Source organism: Bos indicus x Bos taurus, chromosome 2 (genome assembly GCF_003369695.1).
Source record: "Bos indicus x Bos taurus breed Angus x Brahman F1 hybrid chromosome 2, Bos_hybrid_MaternalHap_v2.0, whole genome shotgun sequence".
NCBI classification, from domain to species: Eukaryota; Metazoa; Chordata; class Mammalia; order Artiodactyla; family Bovidae; genus Bos; species Bos indicus x Bos taurus.
This window is the reverse complement of record NC_040077.1, coordinates 112,482,958-112,505,561: the sequence shown is the minus strand read 5'-3', so window position 1 is coordinate 112,505,561 and position 22,604 is coordinate 112,482,958. Positions and strand designations below refer to the sequence as shown.

General features: G+C 34.2%; 1 protein-coding gene across 2 annotated transcripts in view; it reads left to right on the top strand.

The window, feature by feature from the left end:
* CUL3 (cullin 3) overlaps positions 1 to 22,381 on the top strand; it is a 112,714-nt gene extending 90,333 nt beyond the window's left edge. For both annotated transcript variants that reach the window (XM_027514801.1, XM_027514810.1), the window contains 6 exons: positions 1,835 to 1,959; positions 2,545 to 2,641; positions 7,677 to 7,811; positions 14,367 to 14,553; positions 18,327 to 18,472; positions 20,682 to 22,381. In XM_027514801.1, coding sequence (XP_027370602.1) covers positions 1,835 to 1,959; positions 2,545 to 2,641; positions 7,677 to 7,811; positions 14,367 to 14,553; positions 18,327 to 18,472; positions 20,682 to 20,813 — 822 coding nt within the window. In that variant the 3' untranslated portion in view covers positions 20,814 to 22,381. The remainder of the gene's footprint in view (positions 1 to 1,834; positions 1,960 to 2,544; positions 2,642 to 7,676; positions 7,812 to 14,366; positions 14,554 to 18,326; positions 18,473 to 20,681) is intronic.
* The last annotated feature ends 223 nt before the right edge of the window (positions 22,382 to 22,604 follow it).

Sequence of the window (22,604 nt, the reverse complement as noted above, 5' to 3'; positions counted from 1 at the left end):
AGGTTCCTGACTTGTTGAAATAGAATGACTCTTCTGTTTACTTTCAGAAGTCATATAACAAGTACTTTCTTAAAATTCTGAATACTTGTAGTATACTTTATTTAGACAAGTCATATTTATTATGCTGAAGGAAATTTAAGTATTTGTGCATTATTTCCTGTGTTTTACTTTTTTCATGGGGATAAGGACGGGAAAACCACCTTGCTGTCATATTTCTGTTCATTTATATCAACAAATTGTATCCAGACAGACTTTTCTAGTACCTTGTCTTTGTGTACTTGTCTCTGTCATGTAGTGTCTTTGAAAATAAGCTGAATGGCTTAAAAATACTACTACAATAGCTAGAAATAAATGTCCAAACCATTAGAGCAATAGTTCTTGAGGTTCTTTCTCTTTTTAATTTAACAAATAATTCACTGTTTCTATGCCAGGCATTGTTCTAGGCACCGGGTATACAGCAGAGAATAGGCAAGAATCCCTACCTTGATGGAGCTTTCTTTCTAATTACAGAACACTTCAGCTGGTGATAGGAGATGTAGAGGAACACTGTAGCCAGGAAGAGTGGTCAGAGAAGGCCTCCTTTAAAAAATGACATTTTGAAGAAAGACTTGGAAGATTAGGGAGCAAGATATCTGGGGATATGAGAAAAGAGATAAAAGACACTGTTATTTGGGTGCCCCTTCCCTGCTTGCAAATGTGTAAACAGTTCTCAGGCCTCTTCGATTCATCATCTAAGCATCTTTGCTGTGATCTTTCCTATGTGTCATCTAAGGTTTCTGGGTTCAATTCTTTAAAATGGAGTAACCCATTTAAGAGATAATTATGAAGAAATCTAAATGTGGAATACATCTTGATATTTATAAACTTGTTCTTCTTTTTTTAAAATTTCACTGAATCATTCAGGATACATAAAAATGGAACAAGCTGTGAATCTTAATGATAAAGCTGAACAGTGATTGTTGTTCAGCTGACTATTTGCGACCTCATGGAGTGTAGCATTCCAGGCTCCTCTGTCCTCCACTATCTTCTGGAATTTGCTTAAACTCATGTCCGTTGAGTTAGTGATGTTATCCACCATCTCATCCTCTGTTGCCCCTTTTCCTTTTGCCCTTAATCTTTCCCAGCATCAGGATCTTTTCCAATGAGTCAGCTGTTCACATCAGGTGGCCCAGAGTATTGGAGCTTTTCCCCTTAATAATGTCTGTTGATATGCTTTGTTACTGTTTTCTTAAAAAATTATCTTGTTAAGAGATCTGTTTAAAGGGAAAAAATAACCTCATTGTGACAGTAATGCTAGCATGTATTTTATAGAGGTAGTCAAACATGCAAATAGTTACAGAGCACCGACTGTGTAGAACTGGGCCTAGCGTCCTATGCAGAGATTGATAGAATGTGAGCTACATGTGAAAACCTGAAAGTTTTGGTCAGTTTAGTTGAAATGTGATTGGGATGTTAGAAATATTTTGTTTCTGTGTTAAGATGGCAGGAGTACTTAAAAACTGAGATGAAAGGTATTATTCTGGAGTTTTCTCTAAAATGATACTGATATGACCCCTTGGCATTTTATCTGGAAAAAATCTTAAAGGCCTCAAACTTTGTACATTTCAGTGACACCAGTAAGACTAAGCAAACATCTTAAGCAATAAAATTTACCATAGTTAAAATTAGGAAAACATTGGATGAGTCTAACTTTTAAGAAGATGTGTTTTATTTGCTGGCTGTTGGACCTGGAGATAACTACTTTGATAACTCTGATAACTCTCACAGTGGCTTGGCAACAGATAGCACATCCTAGCTAACTTGGCGCGGGGACAATTTCTTCTTTTTGCCGCAGGTATCTTTAGGTGGTGTTGATCTCACAGTCCGGGTGCTCACAACAGGATACTGGCCCACTCAGTCAGCCACACCAAAGTGCAACATCCCACCAGCACCAAGACATGCTTTTGAGATATTCAGAAGGTAAATGTAGATCGAACTTTGTATTTCTAAGTACAAATTGTCCAGAATTGAGATGAATCGGAACAGTTAGTGTCCCTGATTGAAGAGGAATATACTCCATTTTTAATCTTATTACCCTTTATGCTTTCAATATGTAAGGATGAATTGCATAATCTCTTTTCAGAGGAATACTAATACCCTTCTTCAGCATTAGTGCATAGTTAGGAGTATATTTTGTATTGATGTTTTCCACTAGGTGGGGGTGAATTGTTTTGGGGTTAATTATGGAGAAAGGTTGTCTTAAGAACTGCGGTGGCTGAGCAGCAGCCAGGACAAATAAATATACAAGTAGAAAGTATTTAGTGTACTACTTTTATCACTTACTGTCTAGCTAAGTTTCTTAGGTCTGTCTTTTTCTGTCTCTTTTCCCCCACCCCTTAATTTATAGTTTCTTTTCTATAAAAAATTGGAACTGAACTTGATTCCTGAGATTTTTTTTTTGCTTTTGAAGTCTCCCTTACATAAATGTTTGTTAAAGATTGGAAGTTTATAATTTCAAATAAATAAGTTGTGTAATTCTCAAAAACCTGGTTTGATTTGCTGAAGGTTTTACTTAGCCAAACACAGTGGTCGACAGCTCACACTCCAGCATCACATGGGTTCTGCAGATCTCAATGCCACCTTCTATGGACCAGTTAAAAAGGTAAATATTAATAGTTTGAGCATATTTTTATTTAATAACTTAGAACTGATTAGTGAGTTTTGTTGATTTGGGTAAATTATTTATTTCTTTTATTTCCCTGCCTGTTTCAAATATTTAGAAGAAGGAAACATCAGCTTTGATTCTTTACTTCTATTCCTTCAGTTACTAACTTCCTTTGACATTACGAAGACTATGCCAGTAGCCTTCCTTATGGAATAAGTAATATAATTACATTATTTATGAGATTAGACTTGAGATAGTATTGCTTAAGATAATAAAATGCAAATTGATTTGAGAGCATACAAAACCCATCAGTCCTTTCTCAGAATTCTCAGTCTCCTATAATCCTTATTTCCAATAAATTGAAATCAGGAAAGCTAACAAGATTTGTGAAATGTGCAAAATGTTACCAAAGTGATTATTTAAAAATTAGCAATACACTAGTAAATTGCCTTCATTTTTAAAAAAGTAACTTCTTTTTTGTATGTAAAATTGTGAGCTTTAATTTACTTCCATTGCTCAGTATAAATAAAATCAGTCATTTGCCTTAAAATGGCAAAATAATAAAAAGCTTTTAAAAAAATTATTGAAGAAAAAAATACCCAAGTTGTTATCTAGGCAGCAAGTAAGTTTCATTAAACATTTTAATTAAAATCTTAACTTTTTTTATATGTCACTGTAACACCAAAGGTTTTTTTTTTTAATATTGTTGAAAATGCCTATAGTTACAAAACTACATATTGTAGTTTTTTATATTTAATTGAAGTGGGAAATATTCCTTAGAATTCATTTAGTTGAATTAGGTTTAAGACTGTTACATGTTTAGTTGTAAGTGGGAAGGTCAAGGATATTAAAGAACTCACTCAGCTTTTTTTTTTTTAATTTAATTTTATTTTTAAACTTTACAATATTGTATTAGTTTTGCCAAATATCGAAATGAATCTGCCACAGGTATACCTGTGTTCCCCATCCTGAACCCTCCTCCCTCCCCATACCCTCCCTCTGGGTCGTCCCAGTGCACCAGCCCCAAGCATCCAATATTGTGCATCGAACCTGGACTGGAGACTCGTTTCATACATGATATTATACATGTTTCAATGCTATTCTCCCAAATCTCCCCACCCTCTCCCTCTCCCACAGAGTCCATAAGACTGATCTATACATCAGTGTCTCTTTTGCTGTCTCGTACACAGGGTTATTGTTACCATCTTTCTAAATTCCATATATATGCATTAGTATACTGTATTGGTGTTTTTCTTTCTGGCTTACTTCACTCTGTATAATAGGCTCCAGTTTCATCCACCTCATTAGAACTGATTCAAATGTATTCTTTTTAATGGCTGAGTAATAACTCCATTGTGTATATGTACCATAGCTTTCTTATCCATTCGTCTGCTGATGGACATCTAGGTTGCTTCCATGTCCTGGCTATTATAAACAGTGCTTCGATGAACATTGGGGTACATGTGTCTCTTTCAATTCTGGTTTCCTCGGTGTGTATGCCCAGCAGTGGGATTGCTGGATCATAAGGCAGTTCTATTTCCAGTTTTTTAAGGAATCTCCACACTGTTCTCCATAGTGGCTGTACTAGTTTGCATTCCCACCAACAGTGTAAGACGGTTCCCTTTTCTCCACACCCTCTCCAGCATTTATTGCTTGTAGACTTTTGGATCGCAGCCATTCTGACTGGCGTGAAATGGTACCTCATAGTGGTTTTGATTTACATTTCTCTGATAATGAGTGATGTTGAGCATCTTTTCATGTGTTTGTTAGCCATCTGTATGTCTTCTTTGGAGAAATGTCTATTTAGTTCTTTGGCCCATTTTTTGATTGGGTCATTTATTTTTCTGGAGTTGAGCTGTAGGAGTTGCTTGTATATTTTTGAGATTAGTTGTTTGTCAGTTGCTTCATTTGCTATTATTTTCTCCCATCCTGAAGGCTGTCTTTTCACCTTGCTAATAGTTTCCTTTGTTGTGCAGAAGCTTTTAAGTTTAATTAGATCCCATTTGTTTATTTTTGCTTTTATTTCTAATATTCAGGGGGGTGGGTCATAGAGGATCCTGCTGTGAGGTATGTTGGAGAGTGTTTTGCCTATGTTCTCCTCTAGGAGTTTTATAGTTTCTGGTCTTACGTTGAGATCTTTAATCCATTTTGAGTTTATTTTTGTGTATGGTGTTAGAAAGTGCTCTAGTTTCATTCTTTTACAAGTGGTTGACGAGTTTTCCCAGCACCACTTGTTAAAGAGATTGTCTTTAACCCATTGTATATTCTTGCCTCCTTTGTCAAAGATAAGGTGTCCATATGTGCGTGGATTTATCTCTCGGCTTTCTATTTTGTTCCATTGATAAATATTTCTGTCTTTGTGCCAGTACCATACTGTCTTGATAACTGTGGCTTTGTAGTAGAGCCTGAAGTCAGGTAGGTTGATTCCTCCAGTTCCATTCTTCTTTCTCAAGACAGCTTTGGCTGTTCGAGGTTTTTTGTATTTCCATACAAATTGTGAAATTATTTGTTCTAGCTCTGTGAAGAATACTGTTGGTAGCTTGATAGGGACTGCATTGAATCTATAAATTGCTTTGGGTAGTATACTCATTTTCACTATATTGATTCCTCCAATCCATGAACATGGTATATTTCTCCATCTATTAGTGTCCTCTTTGATTTCTTTCACCAGTGTTTTATAGTTTTCTATATATAGGTCTTTAGTTTCTTTAGGTAGATCTATTCATAAGTATTTTATTCTTTCCATTACAATGGTGAATGGAATTGTTCCCTTAATTTCTCTTTCTGTTTTCTCATTATTAGTGTATAGGAATGCAAGGGATTTCTGTGTGTTGATTTTATATCCTGCAACTTTACTATAATCATTGATTAGTTCTAGTAATTTTCTGGTGGAGTCTTTAGGGTTTTCTATGTAGAGGATCATGTCATCTGCAAATAGTGAGAGTTTTACTTCTTTTCCAATTTGGATTCCTTTTATTTCTTTTTCTGCTCTGATTGCTGTGGCCAAAACTTCCAAAACTATGTTGAATAGTAATGGTGAAAGTGGGCACCCTTGTCTTGTTCCTGACTTTAGAGGAAATGCTTTCAATTTTTCACCATTGAGGATAATGTTTGCTGTGGGTTTGTCATGTATAGCTTTTATTATGTTGAGGTATGTTCCTTCTATTCCTGCTTTCTGGAGAGTTTTTATCATAAATGGATGTTGAATTTTGTCAAAGGCTTTCTCTGCATCTATTGAGATAATCATATGGTTTTTATTTTTCAATTTGTTAATGTGGTGTATTACATTGATTTGCGGATATTGAAGAATCCTTGCATCCCTGGGATAAAGCCCACTTGGTCATGGTGTATGATCTTTTTAATGTGTTGTTGGATTCTGATTGCTAGAATTTTGTTAAGGATTTTTGCATCTATGTTCATCAGTGATATTGGCCTGTAGTTTTCTTTTTTTGTGGGATCTTTGTCAGGTTTTGATATTAGGGTGATGGTGGCCTCATAGAATGAGTTTGGAAGTTTACCTTCCTCTGCAATTTTCTGGAAGAGTTTGAGCAGGACAGGTGTTAGCTCTTCTCTAAATTTTTGGTAGAATTCAGCTGTGAAGCCGTCTGGACCTGGGCTTTTGTTTGCTGGAAGATTTTTGATTACAGTTTCAATTTCCGTGCTTGTGATGGGTCTGTTAAGATTTTCTATTTCTTCCTGGTCTAGTTTTGGAAAGTTGTACTTTTCTAAGAATTTGTCCATTTCTTCCACGTTGTCCATTTTATTGGCATATAATTGTTGATAGTAGTCTCTTATGATCCTTTGTATTTCTGTGTTGTCTGTTGTGATCTCTCCATTTTCATTTCTAATTTTATTGATTTGATTTTTCTCCCTTTGTTTCTTGATGAGTCTGGCTAATGGTTTGTCAATTTTATGTATCCTTTCAAAGAACCAGCTTTTGGCTTTGTTGATTTTTGCTATGGTCTCTTTTGTTTCTTTTGCATTTATTTCTGCCCTAATTTTAAAGATTTCTTTCCTTCTACTAACCCTGGGGTTCTTCATTTCTTCCTTTTCTAGTTGCTTTAGGTGTAGGGTTAGGTTATTTATTTGACTTTTTTCTTGTTTCTTGAGGTATGCCTATATTGCTATGAACTTTCCCCTTAGGACTGCTTTTAAAGTGTCCCATAGGTTTTGGGTTGTTGTGTTTTCATTTTCATTAGTTTCTATGCAAATTTTGATTTCTTTTTTTGATTTCTTCTGTGATTTGTTGGTTGTTCAGCAGCGTGTTGTTCAGCCTCCATATGTTGGAATTTTTAATAGTTTTTCTCCTGTAATTAAGATCTAATCTTACTGCATTGTGGTCAGAAAAGATGCTTGGAATGATTTCTATTTTTTTGAATTTACCGAGGCTCACTCAGCTTTTAATTCTTCTTGCTTGATTGCTTCTTTTTAAGGAAAAGGTTTTTTCTTAAATAATCATGTTAGCTTCTGCAGTTTTATTAAACAGATGAGTAGGTTTTGAAAAGATAATTCATATGTTAATTATTGAGGACTAAATTTGTACTTTTAAATCATAGAGCAGCAATAGGCTTTAAGGATGACAGATTCCCCCCTCTCCACCCTATGCTATTATTTAATCTCTTACAATGATCAGATCATGCAAAAAGAAACCTAACCCTATTACTTAGGGTGGCAGTATAATGGCAGTGATATCTTAAAAGTCCAGTTTTATCCTTGTATGTCCTATTACCATAAATTTTAGCTATAAATAAAAGGAATTATTGATTCATTACTTGTTCAGATACATTAGCGTGTTCATAATGGGAAAAAATGAGACAGTCCCAAATAAAGACTGTGTGTGTGTGTGTGTTTACACACACATATATATACATATACACTTTTAAAATAACATTTCTTTTTTATGTAGGAATGAGTCCTGTCATTTTGTTAAGGCGGGTTTGGGCAATGCAGAGCTTATTTCACAAGCATACTGGTAAACTTATCAGAAGATAATTATATCTTGGTTCTATTTTTATGTTTAAAAATTAAACAGGAAGATGGATCTGAAGTTGGCGTTGGAGGCGCACAAGTAACTGGCTCTAATACACGGAAGCATATATTGCAAGTCTCCACTTTCCAGATGACCATATTAATGCTTTTCAATAATAGAGAAAAATACACATTTGAGGTATGGGTTGGTTTGTGGATTTTACCTTGTTGTGTTGTTACTTGAGTCTTTTTCTTGTTTGAATAACCTAATGCAGAATTATTATTGAAAAGGATCTGAGTAATAACCTTTCAGAATATAATCGGAGAAATATGTATAGCATAAAATTGGACCATGGAACCATGAAACTATGAACGTTATACGCTTCTTGGGTCATGTTTCATTTGGTTTTTTAAGTCAACTTTGTTGAAATAGTACGTTTTATATAGTAAAACATAACTCCATCTAAGTTCACAGTTTGATGAGTTTTAACAGATATATGCACCTCTGTAACAAACACTGAACTCAAGATACAGAATATTATTTGGTTGTTCAGTCACTAAGTTGTATCTAACTCTTTTGTGACCCTGTGTACTGTAGCCTGCCGGGCTCCTCTGTCCATGGAAATTTTCAGACAAGAGTACTGAAATGGTTTGCCCTTTGCTTCTCCAGGGCATATTCCCCACCCAGGGATGGAACCCACATTTCCTACATTGGCGGTTGGATTCTTTACCACCTAGCCACCAGGGAAGCCCCCATAGAATATCTTCCCCAATTTTTATACTCTGTTGCAGTCATTTCCCTCACAGTATCTCCAGACTCAGGCAGCCAGTTGTCTGCTTTGTATCAATGTAAATTAGGTTTGGGTTTCTAGAATTTCTTATAATTGGAACCAAATGATACATATCACTTTTTTCCAGCTTCTTTTACATAGTCTAGTATTTTTAAGATTAATCTATGTTGTTGAGTATATAGTTCAGTAGTTTATTTTTATTGCTGAGTGATAACTCTGCTACATGGATCTGTTATGGTTTCTTTATCCACTCACCTCTTGATAGGCATTTCGATTGTTGGGTTGAATTTAGATCGTAGTGAATAGAGCTGTATGTTTAAATTTTTTTTGCACTTTGCACTACTGTGCTTTGCAAATCCAATTTTTGAAAACGATTATTTTTCTAATTGAGGAGTATAATTGCTTTACAGTGTTGTATTGTTTCTGGGGCATAGCATGAATCAAGCTGTATGTATACATAGATCCTCTACCCCTTGATTAAGCCTCTCTCCCACGCCCATCCCACCCTTCTAGGTCATCACAGACCACTGAGCTACCAGGCTGCATCCTGGAGTGATTTTACTTTTTCCATTTCTACCAGCAATGTAGGAGAGTTCTGCTTGCCCCACATATTCTCCAAAATCTAATATTCTCAGTCTTTTAAATTTTAGCCATTTTAGCTAGTGTGCAATTATACCTATTCGTTGTGAATTTAATTTCTTACTTTGATTGCTAATGGTGATGACCATTTTTTTGTTAATTCATGTGCCACTTAATGTGTCTTGTTTGATGAGTTCTTTGTTCATATAACTTTATTGGGTTGTTTAAAAATTCTTTATAAGGTTTGGATACAGATCCTTTGTCACCTCTATGTACTATGAATATTTTCTCACAGTCTGTTATTTGCCCTTTTATTTTCTTAATTTTACTAAGAGCAGAACTTTTTAATATTGACAAAGTCCAGTAGCTGCTGTTTTATGGTTTGTACTTTTGATAGTCTAAGAAATTATTGGCTGTTGTGTGGTTTCAAAGATTTTCTTCTACATTTTCTTCTAAGTGATTTATAGTTTTAGCTTTTTGCATTTAGATATATGATCAATTTCAAGTTAATTTTTTTGGTATGATTATAGGAAGGATTAAGAATTATTTCCTCTGCCCACATATATTCACTTGTTCATTCAACATCATCTGTCAAAAGCACTAACTATTCTTTTCTCATTGAATTACCTTAGCCCCTTTATTTAGAAAAAATAAAATCAGTTGACCATATGTATGTATTTTTACACACTCTGATCTCTGTTTCATTAGTTTCTGTCTGTCCTTTTGGTAATTTTACACTATCTTGATAGTGTCAACTTTCTTCTTTTAGAGTAACTATAAAAATATACTTCTTATTACTTTTTTCCCCCATTAAGTCATGATTTGATTGAATTATATTCAGTTAGTCTTTTCCCATATGTTTAATGAGTAGGTTGGAGTTGAAATGAGGATCATGTGATATTTTTAAATTAAGTTTAAATGAAAGATAATGAATATTTTAAAAGCTGTAGAGTTACTGCCATTTTTACACTTAATTGAAAAAGAATTTTCAGATACAGGTGAACATTGGAAGTTTTAAATTTGAAATGAACAATTAAATTCTAGGCCTATTTTAATACTCATATTCTCTTTATGTGATGATAATATAGTTCAGAGATGACTATTTTTACATGATAATGCTTCAGAGAAATATTTTGAAACCTTAGTGTTTTAAGTCAGTGGCTAAGCCAAGAGATTTTGCTCTTGTAAATTTCCGGGTGTGTATTAACTTCGGGAATAACTTAATTTCCAAACACAAAATTATATGTGATTGAATCCTAAGATTATTGATTTCAAGTAAGTATTGAGTACCTTACCCAAACATTGTAAAGCTTTTCAGGCAGGTAGAACTGAATTATCTATAACAGCTTGGATGTTTTAGTCTGGAGCTATCATGGATAATATATTTTAAACAAATAAGCTGCTTAATAAATACTAGATTTGGTTTTCAGAGTCCTACTTTATAAAGAGCTGGTAAAAATAATAGGATAAACAAAATCATGAATGCATTTTCTTAAACCATTATTGGAATTGCTAGTAATTTTAGTGGTTCAGGCTTTTCTCCTTCCCTGTCTGGTTGGGATCGTTGAGGCTTAACAAGAAGTGACTTAGGTAGAAGGAAAAATTAAGTAGAAAATTGCTCTAATATTTTAAATTTTAGCTGTGTCAAACCAGAATCCTGAGCATAAGTGGCATATGTAAAATGCCATTCCTGTGGCTCCAAAACCTCTGCTTGCATCTCGAACCAGGCAATGGTGAAAAGGCTCATGACACACATTCACACTGTGTGCTTAGAGTCTGCTGCATAAGTTTTATTAGACAGCTATTTTGCAAAAATCTTCACATATTAGAAAAGATAGTTAAAAGTATTTAATAATTATTAAAGGAAGCTGATCTCTTCAAATATTCTTTATGAGTTCCATAAAATAGAGTATTTTTTATTTAATGCTACATAACAAATCTCAGCTTCATGTTGTAAAACAGCTACTAACAATTTATTATCTTTTGTGGTTTCTTTGGGTTGGGGATTCAGGAGCGGCTTGATTGACTTGTGGCTTGGAATCTTTAATGAGGTTATGTTAATATGTCAGCTGGGGCTTCAGTCATCTAATGTTGTCAGGATTGGAAAATACTATTGGTATGCACCTTTTTCCACATGACTGGAAAGTTTGTTTTGGCTGTTAACCAAACTTAGGGGGTGTTAGATTCTCTCCATGTGGTCTTTACCAGACATGGCTGTTCGATTGTCCTTGTATCTTGGTGGCTAACTTTCCCTAGAGTGAGTGATCCAAGAGACCCAGGCAGAACCTGCAGTGCCTTTATGATCCAGCCTTGAAAATCACATATTATCACTTCTTTATTTTGTTGGTCACTAACATCACCCCAGTAAAGTGAGGGGACCACACAAGATTAAAACGTACCAAGGTCACTGTGGGCCATCTTGAGAACTGCCTTCAAAAGGTAGCATTTATTATAGTGTCACATTTAATCCATAGTAGTCAGGCTGCAGAGACTTTTTCCTCTTTTTATGTATTTTTTGGAATGTAGTCCATATTGTGATGTAGAACAGCTAAAATACCAAAATATATGTTTAATGGTAGTCTGTACCTTAGATTTTAGTAACTAGCATTTAATTTTTGAAAGAGGTATGGATATTAATACATGTTTTTCTGAATGTTCTTTATTAATACTTTTGAAAAATTTCTGAGTATGAGACTAAAAGCTAATTATTGACAGTAGCAGAATTAATGTCAGACAGAATTTACATAGACAATCATTAAACGCCAGTGGTATTTCACCGAGAAATTATATCATTATTGTGACATAACAATGCATAAAGGAAAATGATTGGAAGTACAAGGAGAAATAGGTTAACTCCATTGTTACAGAAAGCCCTCACATATGTACTGACTATACAATAAAAAAGGATATTAAAGATCTGAATTAACACAGCAAATTAAAATTGAAAGTTATACTGGGAACTTTGAACCAGAAAACAAAATACACAAATTGTTCTTGAGAAATACCTTAGGCTACATAACCTTATTACTAAAACTGAACTAGGAAAATACAAAAAAGATAAGGAAGCTATAGGTTATTCAAAATAAATATACAAATCTTAAATAAAATATTATTAGCAGGTTATATTCAGCAGTGTATTGAAATAATAATCCACCCTGTCCAAGTGGGGTTTCTTCCTGGAATACAGAGAAGGAGTTTGTCAACAGAGAGCTATTGAGATTTTATAATAATAATACAATTAACTGAGCAGACATCAGTTCAAGGAGAAAAATCAATGATGTCTATGGATGTACGCAAAGCATATGAGAAAGGTCAGTCCTGATTTCTTAATTCCAGATGGGGCACTCTTAGCCACCTAAGAATAGAAAAAGTACCTTAATGGCATAAAGGTGTACCTAATGAGAGATCTAGTAAGGAAGCAGTAATTAGTATTAAAATATTAGACACCTTCCCCTTAAGGTTAGGAACAATTTATACCTGCCTTTACTCCTACTGTCCAGCCTTGTTCTGCAGGTCCTAATGAACACACTAAAAAAGAAAAAGGAATGAAATTTACCAATATCAAGAGTTGACAAAGTTTATAGACAGTATGACTGTCAAGTATAATAACTAAGAAATTATTTTTTGAGGAGAATTTGGGGTTGAAAAATCTTTCTATAAATCAGACTTACTGTTAGTAAGTCCCTTCTCTCTGCATCAGAATTAATTGGAAAATAACATGAGGAAAGAGATATTTTAATAATTATAATCTTTCTGGGAATCATTCTAAACACAGAAAGTACAAGACTTAAACCAAAAAGGCAATAAGAGAAAAGAATACGGAAGGGTACATGTATCTGAATGAGAAAGCTATGTGTTATAAAGGAATTTGTTTGTTTTTTTTTAAGTCACCTATAAATTCAGTGTCTCAATCCAAACCTGTAGATTTATTTTCTATGAAATTTGACAACTGATCCCAAAATTCGTCTGGTCAAGAGAATGCACAAGAATAGGCAAGGAGGGGCAGGGGTTTGGAGATGGGAAAGCCCAGTGAGAGGAAAAGGAATATGTCTTAATATCCAAACATAACTCGAAGTTAAAATTGTTTTTAACATGTGTGAACAAATAACTCAATTTGAACAAAACAGAGTCCAGAAACAGAGTGTTAAATACAGAAGTGTTTGGGATGTGATAAATTTGCCATTTCTAATAAATGGAATTGAAATAACTGCTAATTCATTTGTGAGAATGGAAAGAGAGTAGTTCCATATGTCATATCAAATGCAAAATCATAATCAAATTCCACTGATCTATTGAGATAATAGAGATTTGACACTGTCCAATTTATTGATGGAACATGAATTTCTACCTAAAAAGGCATTTCTGGTTCTTTGACTCTGGTTAAACAATAATATAAATAAGCCACTTTTAGCATGTACATAATAATTAAAATTAACATTGTTTATTAAGAGCACGTATTTAATTTGCTAGGATTGACATTGATGTGTCTAAAGTTTGTAGACATACTGAGATCATTGGAAGCTAAGGGATGTGCATCATCACCACTAAAACTGACATGTCTCTCAGTCCTCACCTACCTGTAGTGCTCTGAAAAAGCCTAAAACTCTTCCTCAGGATCTTGTGAAAGGACGACGACTTGCTCCAGATCGGTTACACAGTCTAAATAACACCGTCTTTATGCCCATTCTTCCTGTGCTCCATTTGAGGGAAAAAAACAGCCTTATACAGTGAATCAAAATGATACATCCCAATGTGAAGACTTGAGCCATGCAGTACCTGTCGATGTATATCATATACATGTACAATTCTCTTCCTGTCCCACTGACATAAAAAAGTATACAATGAATTTACTGCTTTTCATGTTTAATATAAATTACCAAGTATTTAAATTTTTTTTCATTTGGTTATACAGGCAGTAAATATGGTCAACTTGGATTGTAAATTTTTGATGGTATACTTTGGTTATTTCTAGGAAAAAGTTGCTAAGCAAAGAGTAGTATGGATAAACTTGGGAGGAAGATTGTAGACTATTTCTAAAGTTAGCATTAGTATGTTGGTTAACACTTTATTTTTACCTAAATTTTAAAGTAGGCCCCTACTAATCTCTGTTGGATGACATTCTTAGACTGGGCTTTATATCCCTGCAGGAAAAAACATAGCTTTTCGATGTTCAGTGACTTGAACCACCTTTTTCTCTAGTGTGTTCAAATAAGTGAGATTTTAGTGAAGTGTCATAATAGAAAGATTTTTGTTGTGAATTATTTCTTAAATGGAATTAACTCTCTTAACTATTGCCTGGTCAATTTTACTTACTAATTAACTATTTTAATCTTTCACACTGTTAATCTGGCCTGTTAAACTCTGTTAATCTGGTGAAATTTCAGGAAATTCAACAGGAGACAGATATCCCTGAACGAGAACTTGTTAGAGCCCTGCAATCCCTCGCCTGTGGTAAACCAACACAGCGGGTCCTCACCAAGGAGCCCAAGTCAAAGGAGATAGAAAATGGTCACATATTTACAGTTAATGATCAGTTCACATCCAAACTACACAGAGTCAAGATTCAAACAGGTATCTGAAATTATCTTTTTCTCTTAAAAATTACATACATATTTTTTCTTAGAAGTTCTTAATGTTGGATTTCTATTTTTTAAAAAGTAATGTTTTTCTGTGTGCTGCATGATACATAGACTTACAAGATAAAGTGACTTTTATCATTGTATGTTCCTGTCAAAATGCAGTTGAATCCAAGTTCAGTAAACATTTGAAAAAGTAATTCATAGTGTGAACAAGTATTGTTTTCATATGGTTTTCAGCAAGTGAAATACAATTTTATGAATGTTTTCTTATAAAAAAATTGTTTTTAACTGGTTAACAAATAGTGAAGTCTGTTTTTAAAACTGATGTACAAATTTTTCAAAATTGTGAGTTATCTATTTAAAATTTAATCTTTAGATGCAGCTGTTTATATTCTGATAAATATTTGTTAAATTTCAAAACTTTAAAAACCCATATGATTTCTCTAATTTAAAAACAGAGATAACCCTGTTGTGAACAGTTTTTGCTTCAGCTTTTTTTAGGATGACAGTAAACGTCCTATCTATTGTATATTTAACAGTGTAAGGTGTATATTTTCTATGTATTTAAGAAGGCAAAAAGGTACTTCACCTTTGCTGAATATTTAAAAGTCTTAGTGTTGCTTGCTACCTGGTTTTTAGGTGAGCTTCCCAGTGATAATTTATCCAATACATGTAATGTATCTGTGTAATAAAACCGTATTTTAAAATAAGTTAAGCATTTAAAATGACTTCACTTTTCTGATTTTTATATATTAATAATAAAAGATAGTGTTAAAATTTTTTTAATATTAAGTATACAGTTGATTGCCAGAATACACTGATTTAAGAACTTTGTATATACACTTTAGTTTTTCTTTTTGACTCTAAATAGGATATTTTTTTCACAGCAAAGTGGTATCTTTTTACAGCCATGACTACTTTGTTTATTCATTGTAAACCATATCATTGATCCCTATGTTTGGGACACAGATGTATGTTAAAAAATAGAACAGTGCTAAAGGGTGGTTGTGGAATAAAATATCTTTTTCACTAGTGTAAGACATAAGACTGCAGTTTTGGGCAGAGGTAGGTTTTGGATTTCAGAAGTTACTTGTATCTCAGATTTGAAGGATGTGTGGTGATACAGATCTGAATTACCTAGCCTCAGCCTGCTTAATCCTAAATAAATGTCTTTGTAATTCAAGATTCTATCATGCCCAGCTAATATTGTCAGGTAGTATTATGATTATTTTTAAAAGTCTTCTTCTTAGATTTTTAATTTTTGGTGTTAAGTATATAGTATGAAATACAGTTAAATGTGATGAAAAATTTGACTAGATGACCCTTTTTACAATTCTTTTCAGCTATCAAATTCCATAAAGAAAAATGTTTTATTTTTGAAATGGTACTTAGATTATCTTGGCTCTTACTGATTTTTGTGGAAGTTCAAATTTTCTCTCTGGTGCTAAGTATATTTCTCCTGATACATCTAGATACTTACGTACCCAGTTACGCAGCAAATATCCTTGTTATGCTTCTCTTAAACACATAATATCATGCCAGGGTCTGGGAGTGAGCTCTGTCCTCACGTTTTTAAAAACATAATCCACAGTCTTGGAGTATATTTATTTAGGTGACCAAATTTAGATGAACTAAGTGAGTTGTTAAAAAATTTTTTCCCTCCACTGTTTTATCTATTTTCACATCAGCAGAAAAAGTGAAAAATGCTGTAATAGATACTCAATTAAATTTTGCCACATTTGTTTAAGCACCTTTATTTCTACCTTCCCATTCTCCCTCTCCGTTCATATATGTTTATAGTTCCTACAGCGTTTGGACTTAATTTGCAAACATCATAACATAATTTGCAAACATCATAGCACTTATCCCTTAAATACTTGAGAATATACTTATCTCAGAATTAAGATTTTACCACAAAATTGTTGTACTATATCAGACCTAGAAATTAATTATTAATTAGAAATTCCAAACATCTATATGCATTACCCATATTTGCATGTCCACGGTTGTCTAATTTTCATGATCTTATTTTTTGGGTCCAGGATTCACTCAAGAGCTCCACATTACAGTGATTTTAATGTTTCTTTAGTTCTATTTAAACCAGTGTCTTTATCTTTGTTTTTCCCCTTATGGTATGGAATTATTGAAGAAAAGCATTTTTCTTCTTTAGTTGAGCATTTTAATCTAATTTTTTTTTTTTCTTGTTAGTTTGTGGATAACTTGGGAGAAGACCCTGAAAGTAGAATTCTTAACCAAGGAATTCTAATTAGAAATAACTGAATGGGCACACCAGAATGATCTTCTGAATTATAGTCTGCTGTCTCATGGGTGTGCCCAGGCCTAAGTCAGCAATATTTTATGTGGTTCTTTGTAATATTTCAGTTTTTACTCCAGAAACTTCACATCTGTCTACTGTTGGTAACCAAATAAACTGCATCAGTTACCACTTTGTTTCTCTGCTACTTCAATTAGAGCAAATTATAAGAGAAAGAACTTGTATACTTAATTCTTGAGAAGTTGGCTTGAAGACTGGGGAATAACACAGTAAGACAAGACTACTCTGCAAGAGTGGAATGTAGTTTACATTGTTGTTCAGTTGCTCAGTCAGGTCCGACTCTGTGACCCCACGGACTGCAGCATGCCAGGCTTCCCTGTTTTTCACTATCTCCCGGAGTTTGCTCAAACTCATGTCCATTGAGTCAGTGATGCCATCCAACCATTTCACCCTCTGTCGCCCCCTTCTCCTCCTGCCCTCAGTCTTTCCTAGCATCAGGGTCTTTTCCAGTGAGTCGGATCATCACATCAGGCGGCCAGAGTATTGGAGCTTCAGGTTCAGCATCAGTCCTTCCAGTAAAAATATTCAGGGTTGATTCCTTTAGGATTGACTGGTTTGATCTCCTTGCATTCCAAGGGACTCAAGAGTCTTCTCCAACACCACAGTTAAAGCATCAATTCTTCGGTACTCAGCCTTTTTTATTGTCCAGCTCTCATTTCTCTGTGATTACTTGGAAGAACCATAGCTTTGACTATATGGATTTTGTAGGCAAAGAATGTCTCTGCTTTTTAATGTGCTGTCTAGGTTTGTCATTACTTGTATTCCAAGGAGCAAGTGTCTTTTAATTTCATGTCTGTGGTCACCCTCCCCAGTGATTCTGGAGCCAAATTAGTGATATTGTGACATTTAGGAATTACTAAGATAAATAACAAGAAATTGTTAAATAATTGATGAGGTGTCCAAATGGAGTTTTGTTAAGAGACATTCTGGTGATACTTGAAAATTTTTTAATTTAGCTAGCTAAATCTTGGCAATACGTGCTCTTTTGTCCTCTTAAAGTCCCCACGTTTCTCCCATTTGAGGTGGTTTTGGTGAGACTTAACTTGAAGTCATATTGGTAAGATACTACTTAACTTCTGGAAGTCACAAGCAGTGAAAATTCTTTACTGATAATTTTACTGCTAACTAAATGTGGCTTCCATTTTTCTTCTAGGAAAGGAATCATTCTAGTCTATAAAAATAAAATTGGTTTTATTATCTCTATAAATTTAAGCTCCTAATATTTAAAAAGAAAAATCCAGAATTAAATTTAATCAGTAAACTTTGAATTAGGTACTTTTTGTATGTTTATTTGAATAGAAGTATGTGTGTAGTGTATATTCAGAGGTTGAAATTGATTTTTTTAGGTTAAGGTTGTTTATAAATAATTTTTCATTGTGTGTGAAATTTGCATGATAATCACATGGTAAATGTCTTTATTTCTCTTTTAGTTGCTGCCAAGCAAGGTGAATCCGACCCAGAAAGGAAAGAAACAAGGCAGAAAGTAGACGACGACAGAAAACATGAGATAGAAGCTGCTATAGTGCGGATAATGAAATCTAGGAAGAAGATGCAGCACAATGTGTTAGTAGCAGAGGTGAGGACTCTTCCAGACAGCACTGATGTGGAAAAGGCAAAATTACTTGAACAGCTTAAATTTAGGAAAGTACTGTTGTATTTTAAAATACAGTCTTCAAATTTGAAAACTGTAGTCAATTCACACAGTATTAAACATCTGGCACTTTCTTGATAGCTAAACATAGCTGAGCATCAAATTATGTGCACACCTTAAAAACAAACATGCTTGTAGTAAAGATGTAAGATCTATGTGAAGCCATTGAAATAGTGAGGAAAGAGGTGATTAGGGTTGAATAAAGTATTGGGTGAAGATAGAGAACCGAATGAAGACAAATGGGAAGAGAAATTGACAGCATGGGAAATGAAAAAGAGGAGTGGAGGTGACTCTTAGGCCCCTAGCTTGATTGTCTAGATAGAGGTTGGTTTCTTTAACTGAAAAGGGAGTGGGTATGTACTGCTGTGTTCCACAGGTCAGTTAAAATCTTTTTTATAAGTTGACTTTGTATTTATGTTGACAAAGGAAGAGAATTATGGGTGAGTGGTCAGTTAGTAATTTCGAAAATCATTTAAAAACCAAATCAAGTAAACATTTAATATGTGTTGGCAATTAGGTGACTGATTAGTTTTCCCATTTTCATTGGACTGGTAAGAGTGAGCATTTGGTGGCAGTGCCTTGAGAATAAATGGAGCTGAAACCACCAAGTGAGTGGCTTGTCCTTTGGGATGCTGTCTTGTGGGAAAGGGCACGAAGAAGAACATCTAGAGGATTATGTGTTGAGATGAGGGCATCTGAACAGTTTTTTTTCAAATGGGAACACGGAACACCTTGTGTTGCATTTATAGTCTAAGGATAAAGAAAGGATGCTTAAAAACAAAAGGAAAGAACAGGGATGAGGGATAATTGATGTACTAAAGTCTAGAAAAAGAAAGACAAGAGAATTGTGTAGAGAACGCACAGGCAGTCAATGTTAATGAATGCTACTGAATACCTCTTCCTGAAACCCAGGGCAGGAGGCAGGGGTGGTTCTAATGAAAGGTGGATACATGCTTGGATAAACTGGTTAAGTGCAATGTGGTGGGAGTTAGAGGAGTTTCAAATGAAAATGACTTTTTTTCTTATGTAAAACAGGATGTGAGTTTATGGTGCTTGGAAACTTGCTATACTTGAATACTATAAATTTGTGTTATCAGTCTGTAGCAGAGATTGGCAGCCTTTTTTAAATGGCCAGTTGTAGCATGAAAGCACCCATAGATAACAAATGAGGGTGGCTGTTCCAGGAAAAATTGACAACAGGCAGTGGGCTGTATTTGCCTGTAGGGTGCAATTTGTTGACTCCAGGTCTACACAAAAGGTATAAAAACTACAACTTAGTAAAGGACTGAATAGTGGCTTTTGGAGTGTTCTAGAATGGGTGCTTATGGAATAGAACCAAAGGAATCAGGGGGTTGAAGGTACTGTTGCAAGTGTAGCTAAAGTGATCTTACATGAAAGAAGGAGGCAAGATCAGAAAGATTTAGATTCTCATCTCTTCTGGTTCTGTTTGCTACTTACAACTTATCATTTGTCTTCTCTGGCTTATTTTCCACTTTCGTAAAATGAGACAGCCAACTTTGCAGGGTTAAGAGTATCAAATAAATATATATAAAACTGACATATATATAGAGTGTATACTCAGGTTGCAGCTACTGTGCTGGAGTTACTGTTTGGTTATTACTGATGTAACAAGACCTGAAATCCTGACAGCTGTTGAAGAAAAGAATACTAACAGTAGCACTTAACTGTGGGACAACGCATTATTCTGCATCACATCTATTAACTCATTTAATACACACAACTTAATGAGGTTAATAATTTCCCAAGGACCCAGAGCTAGTGAGAGAGCTGGAATTTGAATCTCTGAATTAGGATAGTAACTTAGAAGGCATTAAATTATAGCTTCAAAGTGGATCAACTATAAGGTTGTATAAATTGATATGAATATATTCCAATTCATCTACTAATCCATTTGAGCATTCACATCCTCATATGAGGAGATATGTTCTAGCCAGCCACACAGGACGTTTTCAGTAGTATCATTTTTAATTTTCATAATCAAATTACTGAAGTTTGATCTGAGTCTTAAAATGGTGCAATTTCTTTTCAAAGATAATTGTGTGTTTATATGGAAATATTTTTTGTTTCCGATTTTCTGGTAGAAATTAGTTTATTTTTTAACCTTCTCTTTTAGGTAACTCAGCAGTTGAAGGCTCGATTCTTACCAAGTCCAGTTGTTATTAAAAAACGTATTGAAGGACTTATTGAGAGAGAATATTTGGCACGAACACCTGAGGATCGCAAAGTATACACATATGTAGCATAAAATGCGTTCAGAAACTTGATTTATTATTGGACTGTACTCTTCGCATGGACTGGGAAGTTCTTTTAAATCATTAAATATTAAGACGACCATCTCTTCTATTAAATTACAGTACATGTTCTAGACCATTCAGATCAAGCCTTTACTCCCTTTGAGAGTTTTCAACATCAGTTGATTGAGCTTCAGGCTTTACAGCGTTTATCCCTGTAGAGATCATCTTTACAGTTCCTCGGGAAAATGTGAATGTGCTGAGTTTTGTTTTCAATACTGTATGAAAACAGGAAAAAATAAAACAAAATTTAGAAAATACAGCTCATTAAAATAAAAATTGTTGGATTTCATTTCCCCAGGTCTTCAGTGTTCATATAATTGTGTTTTTGTAGCGTTGCTTAGCACTTTGCACATTGTATAAGTTGGGTAACAATAATGGTAAAAGCAGTGACACGATTCCCAGTTATCTCGCTCTGCTTAAGGCATTTCTTTAGCTCGTCTTGTTTAATTTAAAGGTTTGATTATATACAGAGACCCAAGCATAAAATTTGAGCATGCTTTATTCTACCACTTGCACTTACTAATCTAATAGCCTTATGACCAGGAACCTTTGTTTTGGGCTCAGTACACACCCTGATTTGATTTTTCCCTACTGTAATTTGAGATGTCCCAAATTCTTAACAATGATTAGGTTTTGTTCTGCATTATTTCTAGAGAAAGAAAATATTTTAGTATGTATAAATTGTACAATAATTTTTTGCTGTTGTACTCACTGCTAATAGTGGATTGTATAGGGCAGTGTTTTATTTCATTTATTGTAGGCAAACATAAATGAGTTTAGTATACATATACTCACTAATTCAAGTATGTCAGAGCACAAAGTTGGCAGCTGGTTATATTTAATTCAGCCCTTCTGAAAAGCACATGTGGTCTACACTTTGTTTCTGAATATCTTAGGTTCCCCCTCTCAAATATATATATTTTGGTGAAGCTGGGATGCACTGTTAATTTTCTGCTTCAGAATGCATTCTAAAGATGCAATAAATATGATTACCTTAATATTTTTTAATAAGATCTTCAGTTCTTACAGCTGCAATTTGGAAAGTGATTAAGCAATATTTTTCAAACATGATGATTCTTGGATATTTAGCTCTTATAATCCAAAGAGTCATCATTTTATGTTTTCAAAGATGTGCTCTGTGCTGAAGATTCACGTCAGTTATCCTGTGCTTCCAACTTTCACCAATATTTTTTACCTGACTGATCTGCCAAGGATTATAGTTTGCTTTATTTTAACTTCAGAGTATTTTTATCTTCAATTTTATTTAATTTTGTTTCATTCTGTTTTCATAAGACAATGTTTCAGATATGTAATTGGGGCAAACCACTATAGATTTCTGTTGATAGAAAGATGAAATGTTACTAATAAGTTTGAGTAACCAACTGACCCTTGGTTGACTATGGTAAACTGTTGATACATTTATTAGAATGTATGTCTCAGAAGATGATATCTGTTTAAATTTATGGTCAAGTTAAAACTGAATTCTAATATGGATTAAAAACTCCACGTCAATATTTTTTCCCCATGCGTCTTGGGTTATAATTTTCCTTTCAGACTTGGAAATATGCTCTTATTGCATTTAATTTCGTCTCCATTTGTGTTGTAGAAATACAGGCCGCCTGCTCTTCTCAGTGCTTTCCAGTTTTGCATGATAGAGTTAAAATACAAGTGAAAGCTATCATGAACATTATTCTCAGGATGCTTTGACCATACTTGAGCGGTAGTCAGTCAGGTGTGACATG